At 40.6% G+C, this 16,023-nt stretch overlaps 1 protein-coding gene across 1 annotated transcript; it reads right to left on the bottom strand.

The window, feature by feature from the left end:
• Positions 1-1,914: 1,914 nt before the first annotated feature.
• Positions 1,915-14,841, bottom strand: peli1a (pellino E3 ubiquitin protein ligase 1a). Its single transcript, XM_076295571.1, has 7 exons — positions 14,055-14,841; positions 9,600-9,820; positions 8,415-8,544; positions 7,823-7,924; positions 7,289-7,498; positions 6,206-6,394; positions 1,915-2,571 (listed from the first exon to the last, which is right to left on the bottom strand). The coding sequence occupies exons 2-7, from the start codon at positions 9,707-9,709 to the stop codon at positions 1,942-1,944; spliced, it is 1,371 nt and encodes a 456-aa protein (XP_076151686.1). The 5' UTR covers positions 9,710-9,820; positions 14,055-14,841; the 3' UTR covers positions 1,915-1,941.
• Between the last annotated feature and the right edge of the window lie 1,182 nt (positions 14,842-16,023).

The raw sequence follows: 16,023 nt of genomic DNA on the forward strand, positions 1-16,023 counted from the left end.
GCACAGTACCCACAATGCAACGCCAAAATTGATTCCTCGAGTCATATGCCTCGAGTCCAATTCACAAGATTAGCCATGGAAAAGAATAGAAAAGATAGGAAACTATCACAATTTACATTATGCAAATTGCAGATATGTGACAACTGACTACATATACAGTGGACTGTGATGTGCTTATATTAGACATATATGTATTAGCCAATGTGCACCATGGCAAATTGTCTTAATCAAATATTACTTTTTGTAGGCCTATGGCCTGTAATTGTCTAGGCCAGAACACCTGTAATTTCTATAGCCGTTTCTAACAACAGGATAGGCCTTATCGTTGTCATAAAATACTGAGAATCTTTGTTAAAGAGATAGAGAGGACTTGCATTGTAGGCTATGTCTCATTGGTTCATGCCATTCAATAAAAACTTTTAAAAAACAGCTTGCTAATGGAAACAAATGCAACAGATAGGGTCATTCGATGCCAACAACTCACCTGATGCCTATGTTAGATTTGTACACATTTTTATTTTGCCTACACACATGTGCACTCACGATGCACATACGAATCTTTTTTTTATTTATTTATTTTTTATTCATATTTTCATTATAGGCCTATGGGGTGCTTACTTCACAGAGGTGAAAGATTCTCGCTTGCGTTTTGGCATGGATTTGACAGCAAGTGTTCAAGATTCAAGATTGTCTTTATTACATCTCATTATATGTGTATAAGAGAAATAATATTAAAAATAAATAATAAATGTGGTGTGTGTGTGTGTGTGGAGAAAAAGAAAAAAAAGAAAAGTGTTGTAGTGCAATGACTGACAGTACGCACAACTCTTTGTAGTGCTTTTCGTTTGGTTGCAGAGCAGCTTCCAAACCATGCATTGATGCCTCCAGTCAGGATGTTCTCTGCAGTGCCTCTGTAAAAGGCCTTCAGGATCTTGGATCACATACCAAACTTCCTTAGTCATCTGAGGTGGAAGAGCCGCTGTTGTTATTAATTATATTATTTTATGTTGGGGACAACAAAACTGACATAGCCTATTTGTCTTCACATGGCTCTGTGCAGCGTATACGCTATTCACGTATGCACATACTAGGCTACCCACGTTCATGTAATTAAGGACATCTAATTTCTTTAACTTGAGAGAGGAGGAGAGTACAGCAATGATTAATAATAATGATACTGAGCATCCTATGCAAACTGTGAAGGGCCCTCATTTTAGGATGTCAGGTCTCTAGCTCGAGTTGCTGCAGCCAACAGCTAGAGCTACCAGGCAGCCATAGTGCCACACTCTCGAGGCATGTTCATGTTTATGCCCCCAGAGTGTAGCACTATAGCTCTGTCAAGAAATAGAGATCTACATGTAAGTGAAAAATATCCGGAATTCTCTTTTAATAATACATAGCCTCTGCATGAAATGTGGATGTGGCGAACAATTTTCACAAGGATTAACCAATGACAAATATTACAATGTAAAATGTTGACCTATAGCCTGGCAGCACATGAGAGATGAAATCACACAGAGGCACGCATTCATGCAAACACACTCCATTTTGCATGTATACGGACGCATACAGGTATACACACACAAACACAGACACACACCAGTGCACAAATACATTAAGAAGCCGGCACACAATTGAATCATCAAACAGGCCACACCTGCCTGATACTGCATAATTTGCATCAGTACATCGATTGCCAAAACATCTTGCTACGATTCTAGGATTCTCTAAAACCACTGAAAACAGTCTTTTTGAGTTCACACATAACAAATTGCTTACAGTTTCAAAAGGTCATGTGAAACGACATGTTTAGAGACAGGAGACGCTGTCCATCACTCTCACGTATAAAGGCTGCATAATGTATATTACATGAAAATTAGAAAAATGAGGGGATGACCCCCCCCCCCCCCCCCCCCCCCACACACACACACACACACACACTTAGTCCAGCGGTCCCTGAAAGATGAGTCTGATGTATCGCCTCTCCCGACGCAGAGGCCGCACACAGAAGGGGCAGGTAGCATGGAAGGTGTGTGTTCCTTGCGGCAGTGGGATCTGACTCCAAAATGCTGCCGTCTTCTCTGAGCACACGTGGCCGCAGGGGACAAACGCGTGGGTCGGAGGCGCTGCGTCCAAGTAGAAGGCTGACTCGCACCCAAGCCAGAGTGGCACGTAGGGCCCACGGGTGCGACACATGGGACACTCCCGCTCCCTGGAGCCGAGGTCCTGTTCATTCTGCCCAGGCAACTCCTCCTCCTCCTCTTCCTCCTCCTCCTCCTGAGACTGCTGAGATCGGCCTGACCAACCGTGATAGCCATGAACGTGTCCACACTTCAGGTAAACCCAGGGCTGCTTGGCGTCCAGGATCTCCCTGCTGCGCAGGCTGGGAAAGGCCAGTGTGTTGAGGCCCACCGGACACTGGGGCCGCGCTGCGTTCAGCTCCTGCCTCAGCTCCTCCAGGTGTTTGACCGTGGGAGTCTGGGCCAGACCTTCAGCGGTGCGCCAGAGCAGGGTAGCACCACACAGGTCAATCAGGGAGCCATCTCGCAGCTCGTGACTTTCCTTCTCCACCTGTGTGGAAAAATGAAGGTTTGAGTTTTTTTATGCAATGAACACATCTTCAGCCATTCCTATACATCTGTCTGTCCACATGCAGAGGACTGTATGGAGACTGAGACTTTTTTTACAAACTTATTGTATACATTATGTGACTCTTAAATGACTGTCCACAGAACCACAACTCATTAGTATGGTGGAAGCATCACATTCATAGTTCTCGTGAAGTTGGTCAGGGAACCGCATCTCCTCCAAGGGATTTGGTCATTTGGACCATCTGAATGCACCAACAAGTTCGCCATGATCCCATGCAGAGTAATTGTATTCAGATTTGCAAATAAATAAAGCATTTATGAGATATCTTGCGATATCTTTTTCTCTAACAGGCATTGTGAACATGGTGGAAAACATACAAAGATATCAGACATGCAACTCACAGTCTATAATAATTAAATGTAAGTATCTGTTACAAATGCTACACAAGAGATGTTAGGAAATTTGCTTTGCATAACAATATTTCTTCACTGCTCTAAAATCACTGCAAACCTCCTTTGTGTTATCGCACAACACTAACAGACATCTGATGTCATTGATTAACCTTAGTGTTACACCATGCAACTGCCGAAGGCGCATCTTCCACTAAACACTCTAGTTTTCCTTGCAATGTTGTTGTGCCTACTCTAGAGGGAGCTCCACTACTTGGTCATGCTTCAGAGAGTTTCACACAGCAGTCATTGACTAATCATCTCTAAGCAAACAAGTTCATCAGCTACCCCATCATTAGAGTTTACTCTCATCTCATAGCTCATATTAACTTAATGAATGCAGTGCTAATATCAGGACCCAGGCTCACAAGACAAATCTAACAATGACCACACATATTTTTGACAACCAACTTCTAGGCAACCACCACTTTCCACATCTATTTGCAAAACACGGATCAGAGAGATGGGGATAGGAATGGGCTAAAGAGCCCTCTGGGACAGAAAGAATAACACTCTGCAGTTTGGGCAACACTGAACAGGGAAATCAGCTTTTGAAAAATGACAAACACAGCCCACAGCAGCATGTGGGTCGGGAACTTCAGATGGCAGATATGTTATCATGCATCGTCAGCCAAACATAGATAAGAGAAGCTATGACAACGGGCAAATATAAACTTCATCCATTATTACTGTAAATAAACACTTAATTAACAACATCAAGAGAACAAGAACAAGAGAAGCACATGCGGTGTGCTGATTAGGAGTGTGCTGAGGGGTCATGGGACTCAGTGGGAGTGACTAAGTGTGGGAATGTGTGTTATGGCTGTGTGTGTATGTCACCGTGGAAACGGGCTAGTTTGTTTTACACGTTGCATCTGCCAGTCCAATTTTTTGGCTTTGGTTCAGGGAAAGGGTGTGTGAGTGAGTATGAATGTTTCTGTGTGTGTGTGTGTGTGTGTGTGTGTGTGTGTGTGTGTGTGTGTGTGTGTGTGTGTGTGTGTGTGTGTGTGTGTGTGTGTGTGTGAGAGAGAGAGAGAGGTAGGGAGGGAGTTTGCAAATGTATGTGTGTATGTGTATGTGTGTGTGTGTGTGAGTTGGTGAGTATGTGAAATTCTGTGGTTAAATGTTCAATGACAAGACTGCATTAAACCCATTGACTTATGCTGTAAATTAATGGAAATATTGCAGTTCATTTGTGCTGGTTTGTGCTGATTACATGGAGGACCAGCTTCACAGAGGAGCTGAATTCATCAGTAGCTGCATTACCTTTTCTCTGAAAATGTGCTCATAGTTGTGAAATATTTGGGTTGTTTGAATTCGGAAAAAGAACATCAGACTTAACAACCGGATAAGTATGTATTAGAACCATACTGTCTATGTTTAGATATGACTCCAAAACGACATAGATAGAAACCATAAATCATGCATTTCTGTGGTCATTTTCATCCCCATACTTGAAATTCCCCAAATGCTAATTCAAACATTTTCAAGCATTCAAACAAAAATGTTCACTGTGGGGGAAACCCCTGAAACCTCTCAATGTTTTTTCTTGTTTTCTTGTTTTCTTGTTTTTTCTGTCACCAAACGACTATGGTCCTCTTGAATCTATGTGTCAGTGTATAGAACAAATCAACACCTGGATGTCTCAAAATTGTCTTCAGCTGAACAAAGAAAAAACTGAAGTAATTATATTTGGTAAAAAGGAGGAAAGACTTAGGGTTGCCACTCTCCTTGACACAAAAGGGTTGAAGGCAAAGGATACAGTTAAAAATCTTGGTGTATTAATTGACAGTGATCTAAATTTCAACAGCCACATGAAAGCGACAACTAAATCAGCTTTTTACCACCTCAAAAATATTGCCAGACTCAGAGGGCTGATGTCAAAATATGACTTAGAAAAACTCATTCATGCATTTATCTCCAGCAGGGTTGATTACTGCAATGGACTGTTCACAGGCCTTCCTAAAAAGACTATTAAACAGCTTTAGATGATACAAAATACAGCAGCTAGGATTCTAACAAAAACTAAAAGAACTGACCACATTACTCCAATTCTTAAGTCCTTGCACTGGCTTCCAGTAAGTCACAGAATTGACTTTAAAGCTCTATTGCTTGTTTATAAATCAGTAATTGGAGCTGGACCTAAATACCTGTCAGACATGCTTCAGCAGTACACACCTTCTCGTCCTCTCAGGTCCCAGGTGAAAAACCTGCTAGTAAAACCTACTGTTAGAACTAAACATGGTGAAGCAGCTTTTAGCTGCTATGCGGCTCAGCTGTGGAATCAACTTTCGGATAACATCAAAAAGGCCCCAACTGTAGCCAGTTTTAAATCTAGACTTAAGACCAAACTGTTCTCAGATGCTTTCTGCTAACTGTGCCGAGTTACACATTCTGAATCTGCCTTGATAATTATTCTACTTTATCTTTTATTACTTTTTTTACTACTTTTGCCTTTGTTTTTTGCTTACTAATTATCCTTTATTTTTAAATTATTTTACCTTGTGTTTTATGTTTTCTTTTTATTATGATCTTTACTTTTTAACTATTCTTTGACTATATTGCCTTTCTATGCTTTTTATTTGTTATTATTGTTTGGTTTTGTTTATGTAAAGCACATTGAATGACCTCTGTGTATAAAATGCGCTATATAAATAAACTTGACTTGACTTGACTTGTTACAAAAAAATTACTTATCATTCACCATTAAACTGTAAAATATTGCCTTTTGTTGTTGTCATGGTTGCAAGTTAACAACATTGTAAATGGACCGCATTTACAGCATTTCTACTGCTCCAAGTACTCAAAGCACTTACAGATGAATGCCCCCACATTCACCCATTCACACACCAGTGGTGAAGCTGCCATGCAAGGCATCAACCTGCACATAGGGAGCATTTAGGGGTTCAGTGTCTTGCTCAAGGACATTTCAACAGGGTCAGGAGGAGCCAGGTGCAAACCAGCAACAGTCAATTGCTCTACTTCCTGAGCCACTGCTGTCCGTGAACTATTGCCAAACAGTGTCTTTTCATGTCATCTACAGTACGACTGCACCACCATCACACCCCTGCCCACTCCAACCTCATCCCACTGCCCAGGCTTGGCCCCTGCTATGTCCAACACCTCCCTATGCCACTGTGTGCATGTGAGTGCCCTGTGCTCACCATCTTGCCACGCTGCTGTGCCGAGCGGGTCTCGCGGAGGCTGAACACATTGCCACAGACGGAGATCTCTCTCCAGGCACTGGGCCGGGAGTCCTGAGTGAAGCCATGACGGGGGTGCATCACAAGAACACCATTGGTGGTCAGTCCGTCCATCAGGCCATCAGGGGTCTTCCACTTGGCAGCCTTCTCCTTTAGGATTGTGTAAAGCAATTCACACATTTGGTTATATGCCTCTAAGTGTATGTGTTGTAAACATAAATGATACATTCATGGAATCCCGTTCTTCTGACCACTCTCTCTTCTTACATCTCACCCCCACCCCCCATATTAAAATCTGTAGCAACTGGATTAATAGTTGTAAAAAGGACATTTATATTCACAATGACATCACTGTAAACTATGGTTATGTACAGTTGCCCCCAGAATTATTGGCACCTCTGCTAAAGTTGACTAGTATAACATGTGATGGGCAAGCAGGCCTCTAGCAGTAACCTTTCTTCTCCTTACTCTAGCGTATGTTGTGTCGACCAGTCATGAAAACTGGGTCTAATTCCAGACTCTTTTCTTCAGTGGTTCCATGTTGGTGGAATGAACTGCCCAGTGCTCTCCGTTCCTGTGGTAGTTTTGGGTCGTTTAAGAGGGGTCTAAAGACATTCCTATTCAACATATACTTAGTTGTTTAAGCGCTTATGTGTTATGGTTTATATAATGTTGTTTTATTTTAATTGGGCTGTTAATTCATTTGACATTATTGTTTATTATTGATATTCTCCTTAATGTAGTCTTAGCATGTCATTGTTTTTATATTATTGATTGAATTGACATTATTGTTTTATTATTGCCTTTCCCCTTTTTTACATTGCTTTTTTTATTAGGCTATTGATTGAATTGATATTATTGTGTACTACAACTATTCTCCTTACTATATTTGACCTACATTTTAATCTGTTCCCTGTTCAATTTTAAATATTATTATGTTGTTTTGTATTTGTGTCGCTTTGGACAAAGGCGTCTGCTAAATCCATAACCATAACCATAACCATAACCATACTCTAGAGTTGGCTTGGTCTGACTCATGCATACCCCCAGAAAGATGTTCTTGGACGAGTCGAAGCCAGCTGCGTAGATGCGGGCAGTGTACGGCGGGTGGCGTTGGCATATGATCCGGCAGGCAAAGCGCGAGATAGTGCTCTGTGACGACAACGTCGTGCTGTCGCTGTAGCCATGGCTGAGTCGACCCGGTACCGTGTCAGTCACCACAAAGTCAATGGGGCTCTCGGTGGAGCGGCCAATCTGTCACACGAGGAAGAGAGGAGTTAGGTCCTTTTCATGCTGCTGTTTTTTTTTGTCATTTTCATGCAGTCGTTTTTGACATGTTCATGCAGTTAATTATCTGTGAGGTTGACTAAATCATACAATTACAGAGATGATTGTGAGTTCTCAAGAGTTTGTACACGCCAGAACTCTGCTCTGCTCTGGCATACTGATTTTATACATTTTCATCAGGCCCAGCCAGGGCCCAACCAGTCAAAATTAGCCATACAGAGCAGACAAACCACTTCATGAAATCCTACATGTCAGAGTTTGTATGGCTGAGAGGATATCAGTGTTGGATACCTGGAACATGTCAGTGGTGCTGTCATGAGTGTACTCCACCACCACGGTCTGAGCTCGCGACAGCGTGTACGAGATGCTGTGCTGGTCCTTATTACTGATGGCCTACAGAGAGGAAAGTTAGACAGCATGACTAACAGTGCTCAAAGACGCTCACACACGCAGCCTAGGGCTGTCTGTCTGTACAGCAAACAGCAGTCTCCCTGGATAGCTTAGAAGTGCCGTACAATAAGGAAGTGTAATTCTCCATATATAGAGAGAGAATCTTTAAAATTCAGACGGAGACACATTTTGTCACATAGAGTGGACTGAAGAAAGGCTAAGAAATCTTATTCTAAATCTATTATTAGGCAACTTTGCAATGATATTGTTATTGTTTATAGTAATATCTATATATGTTATTGTATTTTATGTATTTTAATTATTGTATGTCATGCACATTGAGACCAAAGCAAATTCCTTATATGTGAAAACTTACTTGGCAATAAACCTGATTCTGATTCTAATATGGTAGTTTGGGCTCATAGACTCACAGAACTATTGTAACTCTATTGGTGTAAGAGAAAGTCTTTGCTCAACTGCTGGGTTCTTATACCTTGGCAGCCTGTGGCGAACAGACAGAATGAACTGTACTGGGCTTCACCCCATTGGCTCTGGGCCTCTTAAAGAGAGAGAAACGACTCTTCCGTCGGCCTCGATCACCGTTTGGAAGGGAGCCATTGTACCTGTGAAATGTAGCATCATGTTTAGGTAATAGTTGCAAGGTAAATGACCTTGACTGGGGCTATAAACTTGTAACAAATCATTGTTAACAGCCTTTCTGCAGCTCAGCCGGATGCCTACCTGTTTTATGGTTGATGACAACTTCATGACAAGAATCTAACTGTGTTATGGCAACAGTAGCAGTGTTGTGACAACGCTGACCTTCCAGTTTTTTGTGACAGGTGAAGGTTTTCTTTAATTGATGCAGTTGACACACACTGTACTATACTCCACCAGTAACAATGAGAGTCTTTATGCTGTTGTTAGTCTGGCCACTCGCCTGAAACCAATCCGGTATGGTTAGACCTTCCAGGGACCACAGTCCCCTCCGGCATAGCTTTCAGGGTCTTAGAGGCACACAAGCCTCTCCACCACGACAAGGTCACAGCATGAGGAGAAGTGAGACAAGTACTGTACACTGAGTGCTTATATTAATAACTATATCTTTATACTGAGTAAACACCAGGATAAATGAGTCAATGTCTGGGTATTGGGTGTGGATATTGATGAAAAATAGAACACAATACAAAGTTTGGTAATGTTCATTGTGAATATGGTGTACAAATAACATAGTTACACTTCTTTCAACTGAAGAGACTTTCCAAGAGACCAAATGATTAGCAAATACTTTTCTTGAGTGCAATAAGTTCCGTGGTTGACAGAAACTTGACACTCCACCAGGATAAAGATCATTTGCAGCAGAATTATCAGAACTATTTAACATAAAACAAGTAAGCCAAGCAATAACATAAGGACCCAAAATGATTTTTGAATCGAAATGTTTTAAGGACTTCTCAAAAGAAAATACAGATTTAATCTACGACAACTCCTCCCTCTTTGACTGCTGTCAATAAGCATATTTTGGTTAAGATTTGTTTTCCTGATTTCCAGTCTCAGTGTTTGGGAAACATTTAACTGTTAACACTCTGGCTTGTTCAAAGACTAGTAACAAACATCAAGTCAACATATTTAGCATTAAGCATTAATATTAGGGAATGCCTTTCCCGATCTCTCTTACCCTAAAATAATGAGCTCCCCATACTTGATAGGTGGCTTGCTAGGCATGGTGCAGCTTGAGATGTCCTGTTCCACAGAGAACATTGGTGAGGCTATCAGATCTTCCAGCATAGAGCCCTTCCTTCTTCTTAGCTCGCAAGCTTCTCCTCCTCACCCCTCTTCTTTTGTCTTCTTCTTATAAACATCAACTGCTTCTTTTTGCTGTTATTTCCGGCTACCAGCCTAATAAATGAACAGAATAGATGGAATAGATTCTATTTGCTTTAATATATAAATACATGCACACACACACACACACACACGCACACGCGCACACGCACACACACACACACTGACAATATGTCTGTTGGTCAACAATCTGAAAAAAACATTTTGTGCACACACTGACTCACTCTTTGACAAACAAATCTGACATCACTTCATAAGCCTAAACTGGATTGCTGTTGTTGGTGAGGGTGTTCTTTGGTGAGAACTGCTAGTGTGGAGAGTCTGACCAGTGGGTGTGGTGGTGAAAGCCCCACTGCTCAAAACCTATTGGAACATGATCAAAACCTATCCCCAGTCCCAATCCCAATTTAAACATCACATTGAACATGCTGGGGAAGTGATGTAGGTCACAATGCACACAAATATAGACCAAAAAAGAAAATGCTGTTAACCAACTGTCAAAATCCGGCACATTGTGAATGGAAGAAAACATTTGATCTCTGAAGCACTTTTTCTATCCTCTTGTCTGTCTGCTTCAAATGATGTTTGAATAGCTAGGCAACAAGAACACGTCAAAAGCTGCTTTTGAAAGAGTCCAAAATGAACAACTGAATTTGGAATGAGCCAACATGTTCAACATGTGAAAGAGGACAACTGGATTTCTAAAATGTTAGCAGTTAAAAGAAATGTGTATCAGTTTGTAAACATGCCTGCTTTAACAAAAGACAACAGAAACAGCTTCTTTGTTTGTTTGTTTATAGCTGCTGCTCTTTAGTGAATTTTGTATAAGAAACACAAATGTGGCCAAGTTCAAGATCAGATTCATATGTTGGGTGGTTATTGAGATATTGCAATGCATTAGCTTAGCAGTGATGACATTTTACTAATTTGGCTTGTGACTGAGTAAATAAAATGTCATGCAGTTTATTACAAGCTATTGGCTGTGAAGTATTGCTGGGCCACACCTTAAAAAAAATATCAGTTCAAGTATCAAGTATATCAGTAAAATATCAGTATCAAGTATCAGTTTTGCACAATTTCACAAATCAAAATTCTTTTGATCATTTTTTTGCTAACAACGCCTTGCCACTGCTGCCACCAAGAAGTTGAAGCTTGAAATTTAAAAACAGCAAAAAATATTTCCAGGTAGACACCTGAATTGGGATTTCTCAAGGCATCACAGGAAAATAATGTTTGTCATTTTGTGTTTGACAAGCATGTGCATAATTAAAGCAACACTAAAGCACTTTTCCTCTGTTGCACACATGCTATTTGTTTATCCAGCATCTGCTTTGCAAATAACAATGTCCACAGACACGGTACAGTATGATTTAATGAAAGTATGATGTATTGTGACATCATACATAACAAATTTGTAGTTTCTTATGTCTCATTCTATCGAACTACAGATCCGCTACCCGATCTGGCAAACTTACATAGTGCGCTTATAGCCAATAGAGGGCCAATAAGCGAATGCAGAAGTGCCGTTCACCCTGTTACGTGTTGATGAACCACTGAAACGATTTTGGAAACATTATATTAAGGTACAAAAAACTCTTTGGAGTTGCTTTAATCTAATCTGGTTAAGATTGAATATACCTATAGGCTAATTGGGAAACATGGGTATGTGGTATAGCCTACAGCACCTCAGAATAAAACACTGTTCAAGAACAGAATGCACATAAGGAGTAAAGAGAGCAAAGGGAGATAAGCAAGGTCAACTGATATACGCTTAGAGGGCAGTTAGATCAATTATGATTAACCATGGCACACTTCCCCTGTGAAGTGCAGAGGCACTGGCACATAATGATTCTCATTCCAACCCCTGACACTGGGTGCCAGGCAGAACAGGCAACACATCTCAGAGGAGTAGATAATGCAGCCACTGTTCTGGGGGAGAGGGTCACACACCCCACCAAGAATGTGAGCCAGAAGCTCTAACACAACACACACACACACACACACACACACACACACACACACACACACACACACACGGGCACATAATCCCTGAATTTATGCTGTTTCCTTTTTCTCCTCTCATTTCAGTCTGTCTTTTACATACACACATAAACACACAGACTTAACGTAAACACACACACACACACACACACACACACACACACACACACACACACATCCGGCCTGTTTCTGAATCAGCGTCAGTCTAGGACTGGCAGAGGCATAGAGTAAAATAAACTGGTTTGTTTCCATGGTGACATGCATACTAAAAACAGTGGTGAAATCTCAGCACAGTACACACACACACACACAAGGGACAAAGTATTACACACATACAAGGGAAAGTGTTGGCCTGATTACCAATAAAAACACTTATTTGAAAAATGCACTCATCTTTACGCCATGATGCTCTAAGAGTAGACTTATTCATAGTCTCAAACTTGATCTTGTAACAGTCAGGATATTGGAGCAGGATGTTTCTTTGTCTGTAGTGCCATGGGTTGTTACAGTTAGACCCTGAACTTATTTGAAAAAAAAAAAAAAAAACACTCATCTGAACACATTTGTGATCTTGGCACTCAGAGTGTTGGTGAATAAACTCAGTATCACAGAGCCTCATTCACACAGCACATGGACAATGGGACCACTCAGGACCTTGCTCAAACCACACTCACAAAGGCTTTGGCTTATCTCAATTGCAACTTCTTTATCAACTTCTTGGCTTATTTCAATTGCAACTACTTCAACTTATTTTACGTATACAATTACGAATACAATATATATATATATATATATATATATATATATATATATATATAGAAGGTTACAATCACTAGCCTAGGTGACATACTTTAAAGGATCTAGGCATATGTGAAAGTCGAGCTGAGACGTTAAAAAAAAACTGCAACTGCAAAGGTTATGTAATGTATCTGTCTGTGAAGAGTATTTTAGTATCACCCTATACTGACAGCTTACAGCTTGAATGAGGTGTCTCACTGCAGATGGAGATACAGTCACATAAACTGAAAACATTAACTGACCTTAAAATAATATGATAAGAGAGCTTACAATGCTGTAGGCTAAACAACAGCAGTTGAACATATTGTATCCTTATTCTGTATAATTGTCTTATTCGTATGGCTTATTCATGGGTAGCCTAGCCTACATCTTGACATACCGGTAGCCTAATAGGCCTAAGCCTATAATGCCAAAAACATTGGGGAAATATGGGAATAGTAGGCTAAAGCACAAATATTGCAACTTAAAATATGAATAGCCTATACAGTAGTACTAGACTCAATCAGAGGCCAATTCTTCAAACACAGTTTTTTCTCAACCTTCCATGAATGCATGTTTACATTGGGGGAAATGCACATGATTTCTTTATGAACTTTTTTACTGACGGCCTACAGCCTGCAACCTACTGACAGGGATGTGGTACACTTGGGATCAGTGCATATCATAGGCCTGTCAAACTCCATCCCACTAGATTAACAACAGCGACATTAACTTGAAAAAGTAATTCAAACCTTTTGAGGCTTGGAACAACCTGTGTAAGAGTGATATGATGCAGTTATTTATAAACCAAGTAAAGCATCCAGGCTAATGCAGACAAGGCTCGCTGCAGAGAAGGCAGTGGAAGACTCGCCCTATTTGAGCTGGGGGTCAATGGCGTGTGAACCCACTGGCATTGTTAATGAAGACATTTACTAAGCCAAGGAAGAACATCCTAGATAATCAAATGACAAATTCAAATGAGTTAAGATGTAACAACCTGGAGAAAGCTGGCAACAGAATAAAAAGGGCAAAAAGTTATTTGTAGTTAATTGCAAATTCCAATATAATTTTATGACCCAAAGTAGGCATAAATTCAGACTCCCTATATCCAATGAATTTCATTTCAATATAGGACTATACTACAACTGTACAGTAGCCTAGCTTCATGTCTCATGTCTAAATTCATAGTATTGCAACAGTGACCTTGTCTTGGCCTGCCTTTATATATATATATATATATATATATATATATATGCCAAAATATATGCCAACAGTTCTGTTGTTTATCATCGACAATTGTTTATTGTCGATATTGTCGACTATCACCACGACCAGTCTATTTGTCCAAGTTGTAGCCTTGCCCATTATTGTAGGATAAGGTCTTATACAATCATTCTATACAGCTTAATGATAGCCTACTAATTCGTCCTACAAAATACAATTATTTCAATTTGACAAAAAAAGGCTTGCGTGTATGCCGCAACAAAAATACTGAATCAAAGCCACTTACCAGACTGAAAGCCTTGAAACAGTTGTCCACTGAATGTGGGACTGGTCGATGCAATTTCAATTTCAAAGTTGAAGCTCCCTACTCTACGTGATAAGCTTCGATTGTAAGTAGCCTAAAGGTTTAAGTAAAGGTTTTAAAATAAGGAATACATTTAATCGACACTGTGTAGCTTCACTGACTGTTCTGCACACATCCTAGATAAACCGAGGATGACCGGGGCACGCGCATAATGAAGGTGCAATTTTTGTGTCTCCCCCTCTTCCCAACACACAACATTGCGTCACATGTCACCAGCCCAATTAACGTTGCAGCTTCGTTCGGCTATATGAAATATTTTTAGTCTATATATACATATAATTTAGCCTACAAACAGAAGTATGTTTTTGCTAAAATCATAAATATAGTCTAGCCTACAACCCAGCACAATCTATCTTAAATAATCCAACCTATCACTAATGTATGAAAATGAAATTAAGGAATTGCCTAAAATCCACTGTGGTGAGGCTATAGCAACTGCCTGATGGAAGCTAAAAAGTTCATTGCCTCAGTGAATTACTTTTTTAAGAGACAAAATGTAGCCTAACTAATAGACGGCGAAATCTATAGGCTAATGTCCTAACTAGGATGTTCCGAAACGTAACTCGACCCTGGCAATAATGCATTCATTCAGTTCCGCAGTCCTTGCCACACTCCCCAGCTCAAACCCCGAGGCTTTTTCCCCCCCTAGCCTACTCCAGATGTTCCCTGAAGGAAGCGCTTGAACTTGCGTTTGTTGGTGCCGTTGCACTCCAACACATCAACATAGCAACAAGCTCGGGCTAAGTGTTCCTGACTTCAATGAGAATGCAGAAAGCTTGCGCAGTCTAAACGCTCTGCTGCTACGGATTACATAATAAAAATGTTATGCTAACGCTAAGCAAATATTAAGTTTCCCTGGCTGCCAAGTGCCTAGGCAGGCTGTGGGCTGTTGTCATGCCGCCATGACGACAGTAACCATGCGCACGGCTATATTTACAGTGTGTTTAAATACCCAGGACTTGGGAGGGAACAAAAGACTTGGCCGGATTCCTCTGTGTGTGTGTGTGTGTGTGTGTGAGAGAGAGAGAGAGAGAGAGAGAGAGAGAGAGAGAGAGAGAGAGAGAGAGAGAGAGAGATTGATTAACCTATGCTTAAACAGTGACTAAAATGGTGAAGGGTAGAATCTAGATAGAGAGACAGAGAGAGGATGCAAAAATGTTTGCTGAACTTAGACTAAGATATGTAAAAATGGTAGCCTATAGAAATGTATCCGATTAGTGTAGACCTATCACATTCAACTGCTCAACTTCAGTAGCCTAGGCCTATTATGGAGGCTAGCTGATAGGCTAATGATTAACACATGTTTAATTGTCTTTCTAGATAGCCTAGGCTACCACACAAAAAATAAACCCACACTATTGAAGTCCTAATTGGCTTAGAACAGGGTGTTCTTGAGTGGATCTGTGTTAACAGCCCCACCTATTGGCCAATGAAAAATAAACATTGTTGTGTGCAAGGGTAGGCCTAATTTTTCTATAACCTAAGATCATTAGGCTACCATTTACTGTATTCTAGGTTAACTCTACACACTGGTGTTAGAGTTAGGTGACCTGCAAAATGGAGAGGAAGATCTACAAAATAGATCGCACCCACTGTCACTTGGAGGGCCTGACCTGAATGAAGATGGAGATTGTCTGAGAGTTGTGGTTCCATTTCCACAGTGTTCATCACCACCTGTCAGAGACCTGAGAGTCTGCTATCCTCAGGGCACTGGCAAATAAAGACATGCTCTGCCTGGGTGCTGATGCAGTGCCTATAAAAAAGTACTCACCCCCCTTGGATATTTCCCCTTTTATTGGTTTTATAAATGGTCAATTTAAATAAATTATTTTTTATTTAAATTAATTTATTTAATTAAAAATATATAATGCAAAATAAGTGATTGCATAAA

Source organism: Alosa pseudoharengus, unplaced genomic scaffold (assembly GCF_046254945.1).
Source record: "Alosa pseudoharengus isolate Yale_2024_CS ecotype anadromous, Long Island Sound unplaced genomic scaffold, YU_APseudo_1.1 YU_APseudo_1.1_scf_1, whole genome shotgun sequence".
In the NCBI taxonomy this organism is placed as follows: Eukaryota; Metazoa; Chordata; class Actinopteri; order Clupeiformes; family Clupeidae; genus Alosa; species Alosa pseudoharengus.